At 36.1% G+C, this 20,246-nt stretch overlaps 2 protein-coding genes and 2 long non-coding RNA genes across 4 annotated transcripts; 3 read left to right on the top strand and 1 right to left on the bottom strand.

Moving 5' to 3' along the window:
* On the top strand, positions 3,431–3,768 carry LOC109718004. Its single transcript, XR_002218340.1, has 3 exons — positions 3,431–3,469; positions 3,565–3,645; positions 3,727–3,768. It is a non-coding gene; the product is annotated as an uncharacterized LOC109718004 (long non-coding RNA).
* On the top strand, positions 3,769–4,939 carry LOC109718005. Its single transcript, XR_002218341.1, has 3 exons — positions 3,769–3,830; positions 3,905–4,004; positions 4,915–4,939. It is a non-coding gene; the product is annotated as an uncharacterized LOC109718005 (long non-coding RNA).
* Positions 7,771–13,005, top strand: LOC109718653 (pentatricopeptide repeat-containing protein At2g35030, mitochondrial-like). Its single transcript, XM_020244988.1, has 2 exons — positions 7,771–10,855; positions 12,869–13,005. The coding sequence occupies exon 1, from the start codon at positions 7,837–7,839 to the stop codon at positions 9,841–9,843; it is 2,007 nt and encodes a 668-aa protein (XP_020100577.1). The 5' UTR covers positions 7,771–7,836; the 3' UTR covers positions 9,844–10,855; positions 12,869–13,005.
* LOC109718654 lies at positions 12,537–13,177 on the bottom strand. The gene has a single exon (XM_020244989.1). The coding sequence runs from the start codon at positions 13,116–13,118 to the stop codon at positions 12,897–12,899; it is 222 nt and encodes a 73-aa protein (XP_020100578.1). The 5' UTR covers positions 13,119–13,177; the 3' UTR covers positions 12,537–12,896.

Here is a 20,246-nt window from a genome sequence, read left to right on the forward strand (position 1 = left end):
TGAAATTCAAAACTGTTTTGTGACATAAAAGTAGGATTATTTGTGAACAGATTTTTTTATGGAGGATTCGACGAAACCTTTTACTTTTGATGGTCGTAATTTTAAGAGGTAACAGAACCAAATGAGTTTCTGGCTCATCATACTTGGGCTAGTTTTTACTATCTCGGATTCTGTCGAGAATGACATTGAATCTGCACCTGAAGGTGCAACCCAAACTGCGATCAATAGATCGATTACTCGAATCCAATGCCAAGCTGGATCCACTCCTCCCTCCACTAAAACTGCAACTACTTCTGCAGATCAACTACCATTGTTTAAATCAGATTCTTAGTACTCTATCTGATAAATTGTATGACATCTACTGTAGTGCTAAAATAGTTAGGAAGCTTTGGACATCCTTAGAAAATAAGTACGGTCAAATTGATCCTACCCAGAAGAGTTACCGGGCGTCTGATCTTATTAAATTTAAGTTGATAGATAATAAGTCCATGTCTGACTAGCTTCATGATTTTCAGCATATAGTTGAGCTGTTTAGATCTAGTGGCATAGATCTTGATGAGAGGTTTTTAGTTGCCGCCTTTATAGATAAGTTGCCACCTTCTTGGTTGAACCATGCAAACGATCTTAACCACAATCAAAAAGAGCTATCCCTGAATTATGTCCTAAGATTTATTAGGATAAAAGAGTCGAACCGAGCTAGGGATAAGAAGCCCAGTGAACCTACAACTCAAGCCAACCTAGTAGAGAATCCCAAAAATAAGGGTAGAAACTTTCAGCCTCACTGGAACTTTAAGAAGAAGCCTTTCCACAATAGGAAGTTCAACCCAAACCTTAAGAAATCTAAACCTGAGAAAAGTGGAGGCAACTCTGGTTGTTTTGTGTGTGGGAAGACGAACCATTTTGCGAAAGAGTGCTACTTTCGCAAAACTCGACCTTTCGTACCAAAGAAGAAGAAGGAAGCTCCACCTGAGCGCCAGATGAATATGCTGACTACTGGGTCTGACCCTTCTGACTCCACTATCAGGTTAGGATCTAGTTTATCGAATATTAACTTTGCCTATAGTTCTTCTGATTGGTGGATAGTTACTGGAGCTAATGTTCGTGCTTGTTCGGATCGTTCATAGTTTTCTACCTATCAGGACTTATGTGGAGGATCAGTGAACATGGGGAATGCAGCCTCTTCTCACGTGCTAGGGACAGGTCGAGTGGACTTGAAGCTGACCTCTGGGAATATCCTAACCTTGCACGGAGTCCACTATGTTCCCGACCTTAGAATTTGATTAGTGGCTCTCTTGTAGTTCAGCTTGGTTTTAAGTTAGTTTTTGAATGTAATAGGGTAGTTATAACAAAAGGAGTGAATTTTGTCGGAAAAGAATTTTTAAGTGATGGTTTATTTAAATTATATGTATCTTCTGTTTCTATTAATGAAAGTGCTCTTGTTATGAATGTTATTTCTCCTAATATTTGGCATGAAAGATTGGGACATGTAAATTTTAATACTATCAAAAGGTTGATGCATCTTAATTTGATTCATAAATTTGATTTACTTGATCATAAATGTGAAATATGTGTGCAAGTTAAAGAGCCTAGGAAACCATTTAAATCTGTGGATAGAGATTGTGATCTTTTAGAATTGGTGCACTTTGTGATGGAAGTAGACCTAGTAGAGGTGGAAATAAATATTTTATGACATTTATAAATGATCAATCAAAGTATTGTTATGTTTACTTGATAAAATCTAAAGATGAGATTTTAAGCAGATTCAAGATTTACAAGGCTGAAGTTGAAAATTAATGAGATAAGAAAATCAAAATTTTGAGATTTGATCGAGGTGGTGAATATATTTCGAATAAGATGATTGCTTTCTGTCAAGAGTTTGAAATTGTGTATCAGGTGACTGCTCCTTATACAGCTCAATCTAATGTAGTTGATGAATGTAAGAATAGGACTTTGATGGATATGGTGCACTCGATGATTATTAGTTCATGCGCACCTGAGTACTTGTGGGGGGATTTTAACGGCTGGGATGTAATTACAATAAAATCAAGAGATTAGGCACTCAATTGCAAAAAAAAATGTTGGGGACCCAAGTAAAAATTGGTGCAAAGGTTGGGGACCAACGTGTGTAATTAACCCTTAATTTTCATTGAGAAACTAAAGATTGAATAACAGAATTCCAATAGGAGAAGTATTGTGTGTCCTCTTGCAATCCCTTATATTCAGTAAAATATATTTTTTCCTATCTTCTGTTTTGACCCGATGTTTGTTTCATATTCAAAAGATTTCTAAATCTTTCTTCTTCCTTTTGTTCCTTGTTTGGGAAACGATGATTGTTTTCTAAAGTTGGTTTAAGGACCTTGGTTGAAAGTAGGAATTTAAATGTCTATAAGCACGAGCCGTATTCACCGTATCGTATCGTGTCAACAAGATATCGGTATTATACAATTCTTGTGGCGATGACAAAGCTCAAATCTTCTTTTCTTTATAAATTAATTAGTACGTAATGTTTTTTAATAAAATTCAAAAAAATTTATAAAGATACATAATAAACAATAACAATTTTGTTGCTACAGAAAATAAATAAATTTTGTTGCTACAGAAATTCATACCATTATATGTCGGCACATATGTATTTTTTTTTACCAGCACTCATCGGTAGATATGTATTTTTTTGATCGGCACTCATCGTGTAGTGTTCCTGAGCTTTGGATAGGATTGGCTTCAGTATTTTAGACTGGTCGACATCTCTGGAGAGTGTCGGACTGAGTCGGAGTCAATTCTGCACGAATTGGATGCAGAATTGGACTCGGCGCACTCAAATAAGCAAAACTGGAGTTTTGCCAGATTCGGGCGCCCAGAAAATGTTTAGGGTCGCCCAGAAACGAGTGTTTAATTTAACTGAAACTGGAAGCCAATTCGGATCCCATGTTCCGGGCGCCCAGAAGTGGGTCCGGAAATTTCACCTCGTAAATATCGCTTGCTTCGACGCGTGGCAGGGTGGTAGGTGAGTTCCGCCGGTGCCGTTTACGGGCGCAGCACACCGCGGGCGGAGAGTCCGAAGGGCCCGGTTTGTGCTGTCGGGATGTTCTGGTCGCCCAGAACATGTTTCCGGGCGCCCAGAAACGCCCGTTTCTGCAGGGACAGCAGATTGCAAGCTTTGTTCTTGAGGTTCATTTGATCCTATTTTCACTCTATAAATAGTTGGAATGTGTCCCTTTGCTGCTCTTTTCTTCCCTCCTACACAGAGAAACCCCTTGTAGCATCTCAAACCTCGGATTTGCTTCAAATTGCATCAAATGTCCATTGATCCAGCTTGATGGTGTGCTGATTCTGCAGTTCTTCAGCGACGACCTCCAGCGTTTTGGCTCGTGCGCGACGTAGGAAGGTCGGATTTCAACGAAACTTGGTTTGCTGGATTCTTGACTTTCAGAGGAATCCACGAAGCCTTGATTTGCAGAATTTGGTGAAGGTTAGCTCAGTCGAACTCAGGTTTTCCTCTGCTGCTGTTGCTTTGGACAGAATTTGCCAATTTTTGAGTTTTCTTGGGGTGAACTTGGGAAGCAGGGGCTTTGTGGAGTTGAGCCATTTTCCCTATCACCCAGTACTGGAATTGGGACCCTCTTCACCTGATTTGGAGTTCGTTAGGTGAGTTTTGACATTGGAATTGAGATATTTAAGCTTAAGTGCTGTTTTGCTGAAATTCATCGTCGACTGTTAGTATTTCAGCTCGTACTCGACGTAGGAGCATCGGATTTCGACGAAACTTGATTCGTTAGTTTCGGGACTGCGAGAGGAATCCACGAAGTCCTTACTTGTGGATTTTGGTGAAGGTTAGCTTGGTCGAAACCCTTCTCTTCCTTGCTGCTGTGTATTTGGACTGAATTGTGGATTTTGATGTTGATAGCTTGGAGATAGCTTGATTGTGAGACTCGGACATTTTCCGTCGATCCAGCAGGTTGTGCCACAGCCGAGGGAGTCCCGTGCTGCCAGGAATTGCATTAGAGGTGGGTTATCATCGGTTTCGCTCCTAAGTGCATGTTAGTCAACGTGTATGGTTCGATTGTTGTAAATCATGCTCTAATTCATCGATTAGCATTTTTGAATGTAATATGAATGTAGAAGCATGCTGAAATGAATATTTAGATTATACATGTTGGACTTGAAATTTGACTTAGGAGAAAACCTGCGTTTTGACCCGTCATATGCTTAAACTACCAGATTTAGCTCTAGGAGCCGTGTTTCGATTGTATCGTTGCCGTATTAGTGCGATGGATACCTGGGGTAGTTTAGATGGCATTTACGCTCGTGCTGAGGTGCCGAGCTTATTTTCAGCAGAGTATAGGCTGTTTCGGGTCATTGGGTGCCGTTCGGGTTAGCGGTGGACCCAGATTCTTGTTTTGGTCACAGATTGTGCCGAGGGCACGTGGGTTTGGTTTGTAGACCTGTTTTGACCCTGTTCACTTGACTTTGGCTAGTTGGAGCCTGTTTGAGCTCGACAGAGATACGCTGCATACTCGGTTGGGTAGCGCCCACGAGTGCCACTCCGGAGTCAGGCTTGTGCTTTTGCGTTGGTGTCGCTCACGCCAGTTGGACTTGCTCTCCACGGACCAGTTGTGTGGATAGAGCCTGATAGTCGCAACGGGGCAGGGACGGGTGTATTCACAGTCCCGGGGACGGGTATGCTTACAGTCCCGATTGGATTGGGTCAGATTTGACATTTCCTACAGTTGGTTAGTGTAGAGCATGATAGTGTAGTGATTGATAGCGGTAGAGTGTACTTCCTGCTTTTCCTACTATTCTTGCTCCCTTCTGTAGACTTAGTGGGTGGACCGATGTTGTTTTGGGCGGTACCCACTGAGGACTACTTGTTTTTACAGTAGTTCTCACGCCCAGTTGTTACCTATGTTTTTGCAGAGCCACAGGTTCCGGCTGCTGCACCGTCTGCGGACCAGGATCGAGGCAAGGGCGTCGCGAGTTAGAGCCCTACCCGACGTGCTGAGCTAGAGGTGCCCTACTGCAGGTAGATGTTTTGTTTCGAGTTCATGTACATAGTAGACCTAACTCGCCAGTGCGAGTAGCTTTGTATTTTGGATTTGGACTATGTATATGAAACTCAGCTGGTTTAGTTTCTGTTTTTTTTTAGCAGCTCTCTACTACTGTTCGTAGTAGTGTTTGATTTACAGGTACAGCTATCGCTACGTATACAGGAAAAATTCCTTTGTATACGGCGGATTTGTCGGCGTGCCCGGGGAAAGTATAATCCGGGGCGTGACACATCGGCAGTCGGCACGGTCCGATACACATTGTGCTGCCAAGTTTTCGGCATGGCATTGTGCCACGACATTTAAATTCTTAATTGAAAGCACTCCTACGCTATTTTATGTAAGAAGATTTAATCCAGGATAAACGTATAGGCTAAAATATATAGATTCTTTTTATAAATATCTACTTTTATATTTTAGCTTTTTTCTTTCAAAAAATATCTATTTTATCTTTTAAAAATTTAAAATTGTACTGAACGTGCCTGACATAAGTGCCAAAGGACTTGATAGTTTGTAATCAAAGTCTCAAATTCGGAATCTAATTACTTTACATTTTCAGTTAAATTCACTTTTTTAAAAGAAAAATTAACGATGCAGGTGATATACTACCCTTCTCTTAAAAAAATATTTGAAGTTGTAGCATTAGCCTAGCACCGTTACTATTGTATGGTTCAACCAAGTAAATTATTGAGATACCCATTATTATACTCTTAGAAATTGTACGAATATATAAAAAAAATTTATTTTTTCTAAGATTAGATAATTTTATGAAAGAGATCTCTTACTATTTATTATTTTTAAAGATAAAATGAGTATATCAGTAGTTACTCAATTGTATCATACAATGCGTGGAACAATAACAAAATAATAATATCATGAATTTAAGTGCTCGCGCAAGAGCCAAATCTAAATAGCCAAGAAAAAAGAGGAAATGAAGAAGACCAGTCTCCAAATATAAATATTTAGCAAATAAAAGGACTTCTTTTTTTAAAAAATAACCTTTAAAAAATTTATAATAGGTGAAATAATTCTTTTAAAATTTTATTTAGCTAACTAACCTTCTTCTTTCCAACTCAGTGCCATGTGTGATAGAAATGAGAAAAGTTGCGTTCACCGTCTTTAGAAAGCGGTAAATTATTTTCTGTTTTCGGATTGTTATTGTTATCTATAGATTTTTTTTTTGTATGAGTTGTAACTGACTTTTGTGAGATTGTGAAGATTGTATCTAAATTATTAAATTTTTTATTTGATTATTAGGATTGTATTGAGCGGTTATTAGAATTTTTACAATATTAAGATTTATATGATTTTTTGAAATTTTATGTAGTAACTAAAATTCTATATAAGAAATATATAAAAAAAAAGACGTATCGTTTACCGCTTTCTATCTCAAGAAAAAGACACGTAAATAATTGAATATCTTCTAAAGTCTTTTCGACCAATTAAAATTATAAATAGATTATTTGACAAATTATAAATTTCTTAAGGATTTATTTGAAAACAAATTCAAATGAATTTATCAAGCTTAGAAATTGACCTTTTCTTATAATAATCCTATAAAAGTTTTAAATTTGTCCAATGATCTTTTCAAAATGTTATGATCTTGTCAAATAAATTTGTCAAATATTATGATCTTTTTGACCAATTAATTTTACAAATGATCTTGTCAAAAAAATTTGTCAAATGATCTTTTAATTTGTCAAATGATCTTTTTAATTTGTCAAAATTTTAATTTCTCATTCCACTATAAGAGTGTGTTTGGTTCGATGTCGGAATTGGTATCGAAATCGGAATGAGAATAAGTTAGAAACAGAGTCGGGATAATTCATTACCTCATTGTATATAGTTCGCCACCTGAATCGGAATCAGAATGAACCATTTTCATTGTCGGTGCTTGGTTCAGATAGATATCAAAAACATAATCAAATTAATATATCAATTTTATCTTTATAATATATTAGTTTAAATTCAAACTGAAAATTAAATGTTAAAAATATAGGTCAAAATTTTAAAATGATGTCAAACTTTTAAATATTTTTTTTTAAAATATTAAAATTTGAGATTGAACGGATAATTCAAAATATAAAACTAAATTTCGATATTCAAATTCAAACCTTAAATTATAATTTAAATTTCAATTTGAATCTATAAATTTAATTTAAATTTTAAATAAAATTTGAATAAAACTTTAGATTTTAAATTATTAAGTTCAAATTTAAATTTAAATTTATAAATATAATTTTTAAATTTAAACTTATATTTTAATTAAAAAATAAATTTAAAAAAATTCAATTTAATCGAAATAAATCCATTCTGTTCGGATTTAATTTCTAATTCGGTTCTCCTAGGCGGAATTGGAATAAGGGGTTATTATATGGATAAACAGATTAGTCAATTCTGATTCTTCTACGGATCTTCAGGTAAAAAAAAGGGCAAACCAAACAGGTCTTACTTAAGCTTCATCAGCTTCCGCAAGAATATATTGCACACTCTACTGAAATACTCAGGATGCCTAAGTGGGTGCTCGTTGGAGATCAACAAAAAGATGATTAAAACCGACCGTCTCTAGTGCAAGTGGCAAAAGGTTTGATGGTTGATACCCGAGGTCGCAAGTTCGAATTCTAGTTGATTCACATTTGTAATAAAGTTTTTTTCTAAAATGAAATAAAGGAAGCGATAGTCTCACAAAAAAAAAAAAAAAACAAAAACAAAAAGAAGAGAGAAGAATGAGCAAGAAGAAGAAGAAGAAGAAGAAGAAGAGGAGGAGGAAGAAGAAGAAGAGAGGTTCCTATATATGCAAATATATGTGAAAGTTATTTTCGGGTTTGAAAACATGATGAACCCCTGTTGTAGAGGAAATTATGGAAAAGCCCCTCTCTCTCCCCTCCTACGCCCATGCTCTCTTCTTCCTCTTCTTCTCCTCCGACCCCCGCACCACCTCTCCCTCCTCCGCTCTCTCTCCTCCCATCCCCCACTCCCACCCCCACCCCCACAAACCCCAATCCCAGTCCAAATGCCAGTTCAATCCCGAAACACCCCCCGCACCCCCTACGTGTTCGACGAAACGCCCCAACGAGACCTCTTCTCCTGCTCCGCCGTGATCAACCTCCACCTCAAGAACGGCGACCTCGCGCGCGCCGAATCGCTGTTTCGGCGATTACCCGTGAGAAACGTGGTAGTCGAATCGATGATGGTCGACGGGTACGTGAAAGCGGGTGAAATTGAGGCGGCGAAGAGGCTGTTTGATGAGATGGGGGAAAGGAATGTGGTGGCGTGGACGTGCATGGTGTCCGGGTATTGCAGCGCCGGGCGGGTGGAGGAGGCGCGGAGGTTGTTCGACGAAATGCCGGCGAGGAACGTCGTGTCGTGGACGACGATGGTGCTGGGCTACGCGCGGAACGGGCGGTTGTCGGACGCGCGTGAGCTGTTCGATCGAATGCCGGAGAGAAATGTCGTCGCGTGGACGGCCATGATTAAGGGCTACGTCGAAAACGGTGAGACCGAGTGGGCGAGGAAATTGTTCGATCAAATGCCGCATAGGAATCTGTATTCTTGGAATGTGATGATCTCAGCTTATTTGGGCAGTAAGCAAGTGAAAGAAGCAATCGAGTTGTTTGAGGAAATGCCTTACAGGAATGCTGTTTCCTGGACTACGATGGTTTCTGGCCTAGCCCAAAATGGGTTTATCGGCAAAGCTCGCGAATTCTTTGATTTAATGCCTAAAAAGGATACTGCTGCATGGAATGCGATGATCACCGCTTATACAAACGAAGGGCTTGTGAATGAGGCAAGAGAGCTGTTTAATATAATGCCAAAACAGAATCTCGTGACTTGGAATGCTATGATCGACGGGTATGCAAAGAATGAGTGTAAAGAGGAGGCATCAAGGCTCTTCAGCGTCATGCTTCATGCTTCCTTAAGGCCAAATGAGACTACTTTAACTAGCATCTTAATGACGTGTAGGAGCGCTATAGAAATCGGACAAATTCATGGACTAGCTAGTAAAATTGGTTTTCAATCTGAAACCTCACTGGGGAATGCTTTAGTGACAATGTACTCGAGAAGCGGTGATTTATCTTCATCTTGGCTTGCTTTCAAGAGATTGAATTGCAAGGATCTTTTTTCATGGACATCGATTATATTATCCTTTGCCGATCATGGATGTGGTAATTATGCGTTGCAAGTGTTTGCGCAAATGCTAAGACAGGGATTTAAACCAGATGAGATTACCTTTGTTGGTGTATTATCCGCTTGTAGCCATGTTGGCCTAGTAGAGAAAGGTAAAAAGATCTTCGAGGCGATTAATGGGACTTATGGGCTGGAACCGATGGCCCAACACTATACGGGCATAGTGGACCTATTGGGTCGTGCTGGGCTTGTTGAGGAAGCTAAGAAAGTGGTCGATACGATGCCGGTGAAAATGCAGGATGAGGCTGTTTTAGGGGCATTGCTTGGAGCTTGCAAAGTGCATAATGAGATAGAAGTGGCGAGGGAAGTGGGCGAGAAGCTTATCGGACTTGGTTCATTGGGCTCAGGAGGTTACACTCTTTTGGCTAATTTATATGCTTCGCATGGAAATTGGAATGATGTGGCTCGAGTTAGAAGAACCATGAAAGAGAGGAACGTGAAGAAAGTGGCGGGCTATAGTTGTGTGGAAGTTAAGATGGAGAATCATGTGTTTTTCGCGAGGGATCAAATGCACCAACAAGCAAAGGAGGTTTATGAGATGTTAAAAGAAATGCTTCTCCCACAAATGAAGGACTTGGGTAGCTTTGAGTTGGATCAGCTTGTCCCTGATTGATCTTCATTAATTACCTTATTGAAAACTCTTTCATGGCCGCACATGAGTCAATATTTGATCAAACATTTCACCCAAATTCATCAATAGCTTGTTTGGGCCTTCTGGAACATTTGCATGAGTGCAGCTCGAGTCGAGTAATTCGATAAAGCAGTAACACCTTTCTTATTAAAATGTCCCCAACAGCTTACCCTCGCAGCATAAGTAGAAGCTTCATACTAGGACTCGCTTTTGAGGCTAAAGCTTATTATAGCTTCCAATCGTAGTAAAAACTCTGGACATTTTATTTGCTAAATCCCTGACTCTTGCTTTTCGGAGTGGAGAAAGAGTTCCAAATGACTGGCCGAGTAGTCACGAAGCTCAGAGAACGTCTGATATGAATTGGCTATTGGCTTTGTATTATGCTTCAAATAATTACCGGCTGTCTATATAAGGCAATCCCTTTTGCATGGGCTAGGGAAGGTGTGAATTATTGTTAATGTTTAAATGATTGTTGCCGTACAATTCTACCGTGGGTTGCGAAAATGTTAGAGAGGTCGGACCATTGGAATGTGGAAATGGCGATCACCCTACAGCAGCAGGTTCTGGGCTGTTGGATGGGGAAAATGGAGGGTTTTGATGGATTTTGTTCTATAGAGACATTACTCGAGTTTTAAGAGAATGGCTCGTTGAAAGGCTTCTTCAAGAAATTCTTGAACAGATAGACGTGAGCAAAAATGATGAATGATTGAATATTACACTTCCACTCACTTCTGAGAAAACTTAAGGATCAGTTGTATGGAAGGAGGACATTATAATGGAGATTGACGTACTCTGCAGGTGAAAAAAGTTAAATGATGGGCTTATCGAGAAATGGTTTTCCTGGATCTTTGGGTACATGGAAATGAAAGATAGACTTCGTTGTTCCCCGTTTGTCTTGAAAAACAACACACAGTAATAGCCTTATAATTCAGAAGAGGTCTGTAAAGTGAAATTCATCACCATCAGGAGAAAAGATTAACCAACATTTTCAAAGGTACTTCACAATATACCACCCAAGTCCTCTTGCCAACTTTCTTTTATTTGTATTCTTTTTTAGAATAATCCTATAGGATTCACATGCTAACTGTTTAATGATAAAGTAGGAGAGACAAAAGTGTTTGGTTTTTAATTTACTAGTTGTAAAGAGTATGAACAAACTTGTAAAAGTAGCACTCTCCTTGGTTTCTCTTGCTAACTGTTTAATGGTAAAGTAGGAAGGACAAAGTGTGTGGGTCTTAATTAGGTAGTTATAGAAAGTATGAACAAGCTTGTAAAAGTAGCAGTCTCCTGTGCAGATCAATAAATTTGGATCTTGATGATGTCAATCAATTCCTCTTGCTTTTCTTTTATTTTTATTTTTTTATTTTTTGAAGCAGTGAATCATTTTAAATTTGTTGGTCGGTGGGGAAAGCAATTGGAAAATGGGAGACAGCAAATTAACATTGTGAGCTATGCAAAAGAAATTGTGTGTGAACTAATTGGGATTAAACTTGAACTAATTGGGATGAACTTTTGAAGTCCAATTTTATGTTCAGTACGGAAAAAGAATTATTGATAATTCACCTTTCTTTGAGAGCTTAAACTTTTTGCAAAATTCAGTATTCAACAAAATAGATGGTCTTCTGTTGGAATCGTTTGATAGTTCTAGTCTTATTAAGTCTCCTCCTATCTATTGTTGGACTACCTCTCATGAGTTTGAATTAACGTTTGCAAGTTAGCGGAAATTTCAATAGAAATTATTTTTATTATTATTATTATTATTATTATTTTGAGAGATGAGCATTGACAAGAAAGTTATTTTGCTTGGCACTTATTTCTTAATCATTTTGGATTTAAATTCTGAATAACATTTTTTTTTAAAGTTTGATTTGGTTACACAGTTATCACAGAATTCGTCAATTTTATATGAATAATACATGGATAGAATAAGTACAGTACCGAAACTTCCTTTTATTTATTTATTTATTTATTGTTAAAGCATTGAACCTGAAGAGTTTTTCTTGTGGAGAATGTACTTAAAAAAAATCATGTTCTCCACAATAAATAAAATAAAATTAAAAAAAAATAAGCATAAAAGTAAAGAGAAGAAAGAAAGAAAGAAATAGCTATAAATTGTCTGAATAATTCTCAATAGGTTGAAACTAAAACTCTAATCAAGCTTCTCCCAAGGCTCTTCTACAACCAAACAAAATTCAAAAAAAAAAAGGTTAAAAACATAAGGTTGGGAGAGGCTGGTGGTTTAGGTGTCAATTGTGTTTGGTTTGGTTGGGATTAAGTCTTAGTCTTTTTATTATACTCTTATGACTAGACTTCATTGGTCCCCATTTCAAAAATTGAAAATTCATGCATTAGAACAATTGGCAATTATATTCCATTCCCCTTTTAAAATTATTGTTCTGTAGGAGCACTCCAAGCAACTAACTTTGAAAGTATCCTAATTATCAGATTGTGAGCTTAACAATGCTAGAATGTAAATGACAGAGCAGATGTATTATCTTTGGTTAGTATTCAGCAATCTTGATCCAATTCGATGCATAAGATCTATCAATAGCAATTTCTACTTTGTACGTAGATTTTATGGATTATTTAAGAGAGAGAAAAAAGATGTACGTTACCAAATTATATGAAGCAAACAGGTACAATCTTGTGAAAATTGATTATATGTCGTATTCCTCTAGCATTCTTTAAAACGAGAAATCATTTATTAATTACTTATCATCCAATCTTATGAATTTCCCATACATATTCGCATAAAATTCATCTCATCTCTTCTCTTTTTTCTTCTCTTCTCTTCCCTTTTTTTTTTCTTTACACCCAAAAGGGCTAATGATAGGTGCAATTCATGAAATTGAATTTTGCATTACAAAACTATGTTCTTATTCTCAATAAATTGCATCAGAAACAACAAAGGGCAAGAGAAAATATACAAAGTACTTTGTTACTATGTTTTGTTGGAGACTTACTAAAGCCCATTTCACATATTCTTCATGATCTTTTCTATGTGCAGAAGCATCCTCTTCAAAGACCCTTCTCTTCTAAGAAAGGTAAGTTCCACATACACCTGCACCAACCGCGCACGCGCCGCAGCCGCACCCCTTCCCACCGATGAACACCGGCCCCCGAATCTTCCCCTGCCTCCGCGACCGGATGGGCTCATCGATGGACGAGAAGATGATCATCGACATGATCGAAAGCCACACGATGATCACGCAGAAGATCACGTCGCCGCGATCTGGAGACTCGAAAACCATGACCATCTTATTGCCTAAAAATTTATACTCCTTTGTTGTTGTTCACAGTGTTCAAAGAGAAGGGTCTTGTGTATCTCTATGTATATAGGCTATTGAGAGGAGATGTGGCCCCCCCTCAGTTTGTTACTACGCTTCTTGTATTCAACTATGAACAATTACATTTTTTAATGTGGAATTGACTGAGTGAACTACTTTGTGTTGCTTTGGAGGATATAATACTATATCACCATTTTTGACTTGGCCCATCATATGTTCCAAATATCTACCCATGTGTATGTTAGATATGTTTCAAATTCTTGACCGCGAGATTTCCTAATCCTATCCTGTTTTGATTATTCTATTAAGTTAAGTTTAGATTATACCTAATCTCATTAAGATTATTTTCAATCTTAGTGAATTTATATTTTTAATTATATTAGGATTTAGTCACTATTATAAATATATCTTTATTCTATTGATTTAGTGTGGCGGATGAAAGCGAGTATGGGTGTATTTTTATTTTTCTTCTCTTTTTCTTGATTCTCTTTTGGTATTTTTGCACCTAATAAATTTATATCTTTTCCGCTTTTGTCATAACAAATCGGTATCAGAAAAAATTTGATATCAGTGAAAGTCACACATTTCTAACAGTATATACATACTAATACATAAATATTTACCATAATTTTATTTTGCTCCCTTTTGTTTTAAAGTAAGGCTCCGTTTGGATATTCCTGAAAACAAAGTATAGTTAAACTATACTACACTGGCAAGAAAATTATTCTGTGAAGCGTTTAGAAGAAAAAAAATGACGTAATTTTTGGAGTATCATTAAACTATACTCCAAAAAACGGATTGAAATTAAATTAGTTCATTGTGTCATCTGACACTAATTTAACTAATGAAAAGATAACCTAAATACTAGGAATGTGGTTTTTGAATTCACATATGCAATAAATACACGAATTAGAGCTCACTTTGGAAAAAAAAAAAAAAAAAAAAAAAAAAAAAAAAAAAAAAAAAAACTGATGGATGAATTTTTTAGAATGAAGCTTATTTTAAGGGAAAACTTCAAAAACCACCCATGTGGTTTCACACTTTCTTACTTTAATACTTTGTGGTTTAAAGTGTATCAATTTAGTGCCCTCTATTTTTAGTTTTATATTTTTATTATCGATTTCACTTATTTTTTTTGTTAAATCGGTGACAATGTTAAAACTAAAGGGTACTAAAGCGAATATTCGATAAACCTAGGTGGGCCATCTGAAGTTTTTTGTATATAATTTAATGAAATATTAACGAAAAAGTTGACGAAAAGATAAAAATGAAACCACAGGATATTAACTTGATACACTTTAAACCACAGGGCACTAACGTGAGAAAGCGTGAAACCACAGGGGTGGTATTTGAAGTTTACCCTAATTTTCTAATCGTGAATAGTGATTTGTATTTTGTTATATTTCAAATGGTACGCCCCGTTTGGTTCAGGGATAAAGTAGAGATAACGAAAGTTATCCCCGCTCTTCCGCCAAATGGGATGTTTTTGGGCGTAGATATTTTATCCCGAAATATTGCTATTCTTGGCTATCCCGGAATAGCTTGGGATTTATTATTTCACGATTTTGACGGAATACTGCTATTCAAAGGTTTAATTTCAAGTTTTATTAAAATTATAAATTGAATTAAAACTAAATTATAGAGACATAATATGTTATATATTATAATATATTATTTTTATTATAAAATCTATTACTATATATAAAAGTAGAACCCTTAATGAACCCTATGTGAGAAGCTGACACGTGGCTTTCTATATGCTTGCCACGTGTCAAATTCAAATATGGATATTTGGTTACGAATAGATATTTGGTTATAAAAAATATCTGCCATTTTTTTTTATCTAAATTGCCCTCAAATAGTACGTATCAAATTTCACTTTTTATATGCATATCATATCTTCTAATAACCGTCGCCCACATAATATCATATTTAAAAAAATATAATATTAATTAGAATAATTTTTTTATCATCCCATAATAACTTATGTTATTTTATATTATTATATTATCCGTGCATAGCACGGGGTAAGTACTAGTTATTAATTATACTACTTAATTTATTACTCTAAATAAATATTCAATTAGCTATTTGAGAATGAAAAAGGACGGGAAGGGGCTGATTAGATAGGGGAAAAGAAGAAAAAGCGCCTTATAATTAATTTATTATTTTAATTAATTTGCTAATTAAATAATTAATTATTTATTCGTGTACTTATTCAATAACCAATATTTATATTGATTAATTAATTAATATTTTGACTAATTTAATTATCTGACTATTATTATATAACTAATTTACTTATTAATTTATTAGATTACTTGTGATTAATTAAATTATTAATTACTAATTAACTTATTAATTAATATTTAGGGTTGTTTAGCAATATTCATGATTAATTAGTAAATTAAGTAAGTTGAATTATTATTTAATTAAAATTTTTTATTAATTAATTAGATAAAATATTATTATATTAAAAGTATAATTATTCTTATTCTTACTATTCCGATCTAACCATCCAAATGCTATTTTACTTATGTTCCCAAGAAAAATTCAGTTTTTATCTAAATATAAAATTGATTTTATTCCTGCTTATCCCAAGAGTTATATCTATCCCATAGATAGCCTAAAATAGTTTATTCCCAAACCAAACGATAGAACATTTTGAAGTAGACTCCTCATCAACTATTTTTCATAAGTACAACCGTGGGAAACTTATCTAAACAATGGACCATTCGGATTTGACTGCTTAACTTTTTAAAATTTTGATTTTACTATCCAATCTTTAAATTTGTTTGATTTGAATCAATCAGCGACACTTTGACTTCAAAATTTAAATGCGTCATTTATCTTTACAGCTTTAATTAGTATATACACTACAACAGAATTAGATTATAGGGACACATATTTGGGACACTTTTGTGTGAGTGTCCCATTTATAGTAAAATTTTTAAAAAAATCTACTAATGCCTAAATATAAAGTCTAATCCAATCAAAAATAAAAGGTTACTCTATTCAACCCACCCCACCCAACCTATTCGGCCCGTTTACAAACATAAATGAAAAAGAAAAAAAAATCGATTACCATTTCTCCTTCTCCCCTCACTCAATCGACTGAAATCCTAGATGAAGATCCCTTCCTCTCGTCCTCCTCCGCCACCGTAGCGAACGAGGTAGAGTTCCGGCGGTTGCTAAATACTTAAATAAATATTGGTAAATTGGCAGCACTCTTTTTAGGTTATAGCGACACTCTTTAACTGTCACTATATACCTAGCGACCCCATATATAGCAACACTTTTTAAAAGTATCGGTAATTTAGCCAGCAGCACTTTTTTTAACCTGTACCGATATTTAAAAGTGTTGCTATAGACCATTTTTGTTGTAGTGATATTTCATGCAATTCTCACCGTATCGTTGAACTACTCAAATCAAATAAATTGAAAGGTATCTTTATATAGATTTAGTTAGTATGTTTTTTTCTTTGACTCCATATTATGTTAAGTATTCATTTTCTATATTTCTATTTTAAATTATTATTGATATATAAAGAATAACTTTTTTTTTTGCAATGCGTGCCCTATAATAATATAGTTAAGTTATTATAAAGGTGCCCATACATGGCATGGATACTAATCTAGGGTACACGTAAAAAAGGACGCATTATCGTATAGTCGTTGAATGATAACGTATAAAAGTTGATTATATGATGCTCATCTTAATGTGCCAAATATATAGGTCAAACATTTACATGAGTGATATATAGAGTGGGAGAACTCTAAAAGGCAAACCTTTGAATAAGATATTTATTGGGATATACACCAAAGTCATTTTCCTATAGTCACTTATGTAGTCATTTTCCTGTAGATCATTTTCCTGTGATTTACACCAAAGTCATTTTCCTGTAGTCTATTTATTGGGATATACACCAAAGGCATTTTCCTGTAGTCCAATATATAAGATATTTTCCTGTGAATAAGATATTATTGGGATATACACAAGTCATTTTCCTGTAGTCCTATATATATGGTTTTTGTTTTAAGAGATAGGTAGCATGCTATTCGTTTCGTTTATTTCATTTAGAAATAAACTTAGTTAGAAATGTGAATCAACCAGAATTCGAACTTGGGACCTCGAGTACCAACCACCAAGTCTTTTGCCACTTGTGCTAGGGACAGTCGGTCTATATATATGTTGATTGTGGATCAAGCCCATAGTTTATGTTGATTGTGGAGTCCATAGTTTACGTTGGGGTACGTAGTTGAATTTCTTATTTCAAACAATTAACATCGTAGATTTTTCAACTATGAAAAGGCAAGGAAAAAAAAATATTATAATTGAATAAGAAGGCAGGGCATAGAAGAAAATATACCTGTGTGAGAAAAGTAATGTTGTGATATCTATTAACACTTTTACAGACATTAAGATATACTTAAAAAATTAATAATACCATGCGGCCTACTGAAAATAATATTAAAAAAGTTATTTTTTACTAGAGAATAATAGTTGTTTCATATTATTTTAGTATGATATACCAGAAGGTCCTAAATTCTAGTTTTGACAGGCTCTTATTTTTTGTTAATTTTCTCCTATTTTTCTGTAAGTCAAATTCCGCCAGATTCCTAATTAATAACCGATATGCCACATGTTTCCGCGTGAATACTGCTTCAAGCAAGATACCATGAGGAGAAGCATAGGAGCTTGTTTGGAAGGAAAAAAAAAAAGAGAAAAGAGATAAGCGCTAAATGCATTAAATGTGAAAAGTCCCTTTAAAAGTAAAAGCGCCTGAGTATTTTGCACTTCGTTTTCAATGATGAAGCATTCGAGCTACGTTCCAACTAACAGCATTAAATATGATCCAAGATATTTAAAATTTTATATGATTTCACGTAGATCTTTGTCTTGATAATCTCGAGATTCTCTCAGTAATTCCATATTTATTTGTCTTGGTAGTGGCTCTCTGTACATATCATTTTAATTATTATCCTACGGTTGGTGCATTTGAGGGATAGTTATGAATGGCAAGTTTGCAGGAAGTTATATTAACTTGACCCTCTACCCAATTTCAGAGTATTTATTCCACTTGTAGCACCTTCTTTTGGGTAAATTACATTGGAGGTCCCTGTGATGCTCCGAGTCCATAAATTGGGTCCGCTCGAGCACGTACAACAGACCCGCCGAATGAGTAAAGTTTTTCTTATTTATACAAAGTGGAACATATACCAATCTGTACAAGGCATAAAAGATATGGATACAAGAAGAATCAGAGTGGGTTTAATTGTAAATAGGCCGTGTTGGTTGCCTCGGGCAGTGTGAACTGACTATGCTGGCCCTCCGGACTAATTGTCCTAGGTTCGATGACTCTTGTGGAACTTGAATAAGTTTTCGATGCGATTATCGACAAACTTGACTGATCGATCACGGTTCGGTTCAAGATTCATAATAAACCAATATGAATGCCCTTTTTCTGTTGTCAAGGTTTCTAAGTTGGGTGCCCTCACTATCTTGTGCTTCCAAAGGCAGTGGGAGGATTGCAGTGGGTTTGAAGCCGAATCAGCACTTCTAGCAGACCCATTGTAGCGTAGTTTTGCTAAACGCACTATTTAGCGTCATTATTGCATACTGCTACCTGGACACCCAAATTGGTATATTTCGAGACAGCTAGCAAGTAGTTTATGGTAATGGTTGATACCCTCTGGGACACTTCGTAAGCTATAGAAGTGTTTTCGATGAGTTTCCGAGAATTTCGACAGATTTTGAGAATCGATAAAAGGAACCGATTGCCCGAAGGTATTTGGGAAGTGAGTTAAATGACTTTTGGGTCACTTAGGTTAGGGTTAGACTAGAGTTATGGAGTGGTTTGTAACTCCGTGGGATCTTTCATAGGTCCGAGTAATGTTTAGGAGTATCAGCAAAGTCATAGGTGTTTCGCCTACTTTGAGGTAGGTGCTTCATTCTGAAGTTATTAAAGTGGTGTCTGCTCGGTGATTTCTTCCCTTGTCATCTCCTTTCGATTACATGATACATTTTGAGCACTTCGTACACCAGTTTGTAGCTTATTTGCTCTACACTTGCTTTTATCTCGTATTTATCATGATTTAGTTATAGAGCGGCATTCTATTGTGTTGGATATTATTGCATGATTATATATGGTAGATGACCTATTATATGGTTGACCTGATTGGTCAGTGACATAGTGATATCTTTGAGATATAGTTGACCTGATTGGTCAGTGACTTGCTGTTGATCTCTCTTTCTTAGCTATCTGCCGATGGTTGGCTATTAAGCATATAATATCGATCGCCTCACCTCATGACATTAGCGGTTTTGTCACGCCGCGAGCCTGCCACTTTGGCCGAATTCGGGCACGCCAACAGACTGCCAAACGGACAGGGTTTCCCCTGTACCGCGGACAGAATCTCCCCTGTACGTCCAAGGCGTCACAATCCAAACAATGTGCAAGGTTCCAACCAGGAACAGTATACAACAAAGATTGCATAAGGAAGGTATCGAAACATAAATACAACTAAATTATTACAATCATTAATCTCACATATTACATTACATTTTCATTCTCTTTTTAGCTTCCAAATACAATCCGATTTAACATAGTTATTACAACTTTATTTTTTTCATCACTAAACCCCTAAGTAGCCGACTCAGGATACTGCTATTTCTGGTCTCAATGGTAGGGCGCTATCTACGGAGCTATGCCCTTTCCTCGCGCAGCCGCGCCGATCACGTGTGAACCAGTACCCCCAAAAACAACACGAGGGTGAGAACTATTGTCCATAGTTCCTAGCGGGTACGACCACCCAAGAAAAAAACTCAACCCACCAGGTCTAAAGGAGGCACTGCAAACATGTTAGTCCAACAAATATCCACAGATATATAATGTATGCAACTAACAATTATCATGTTCATGCCTCACAATATGCAATATGCAAATCATGCAACTCATACAAGTAGATTAATTGGTTCTACTCTCTATCATTTGCCATTCGTTATATTGTTAGCAATTCTTAATCACTTGTCATTTTTTACTACTTGCAATTCTTTATTCTTTGACATTCTTTATTATTAGCCACTCTTTATCGCTA

The sequence above is a fragment of the Ananas comosus genome, linkage group 12 (assembly GCF_001540865.1).
Source record: "Ananas comosus cultivar F153 linkage group 12, ASM154086v1, whole genome shotgun sequence".
In the NCBI taxonomy this organism is placed as follows: Eukaryota; Viridiplantae; Streptophyta; class Magnoliopsida; order Poales; family Bromeliaceae; genus Ananas; species Ananas comosus.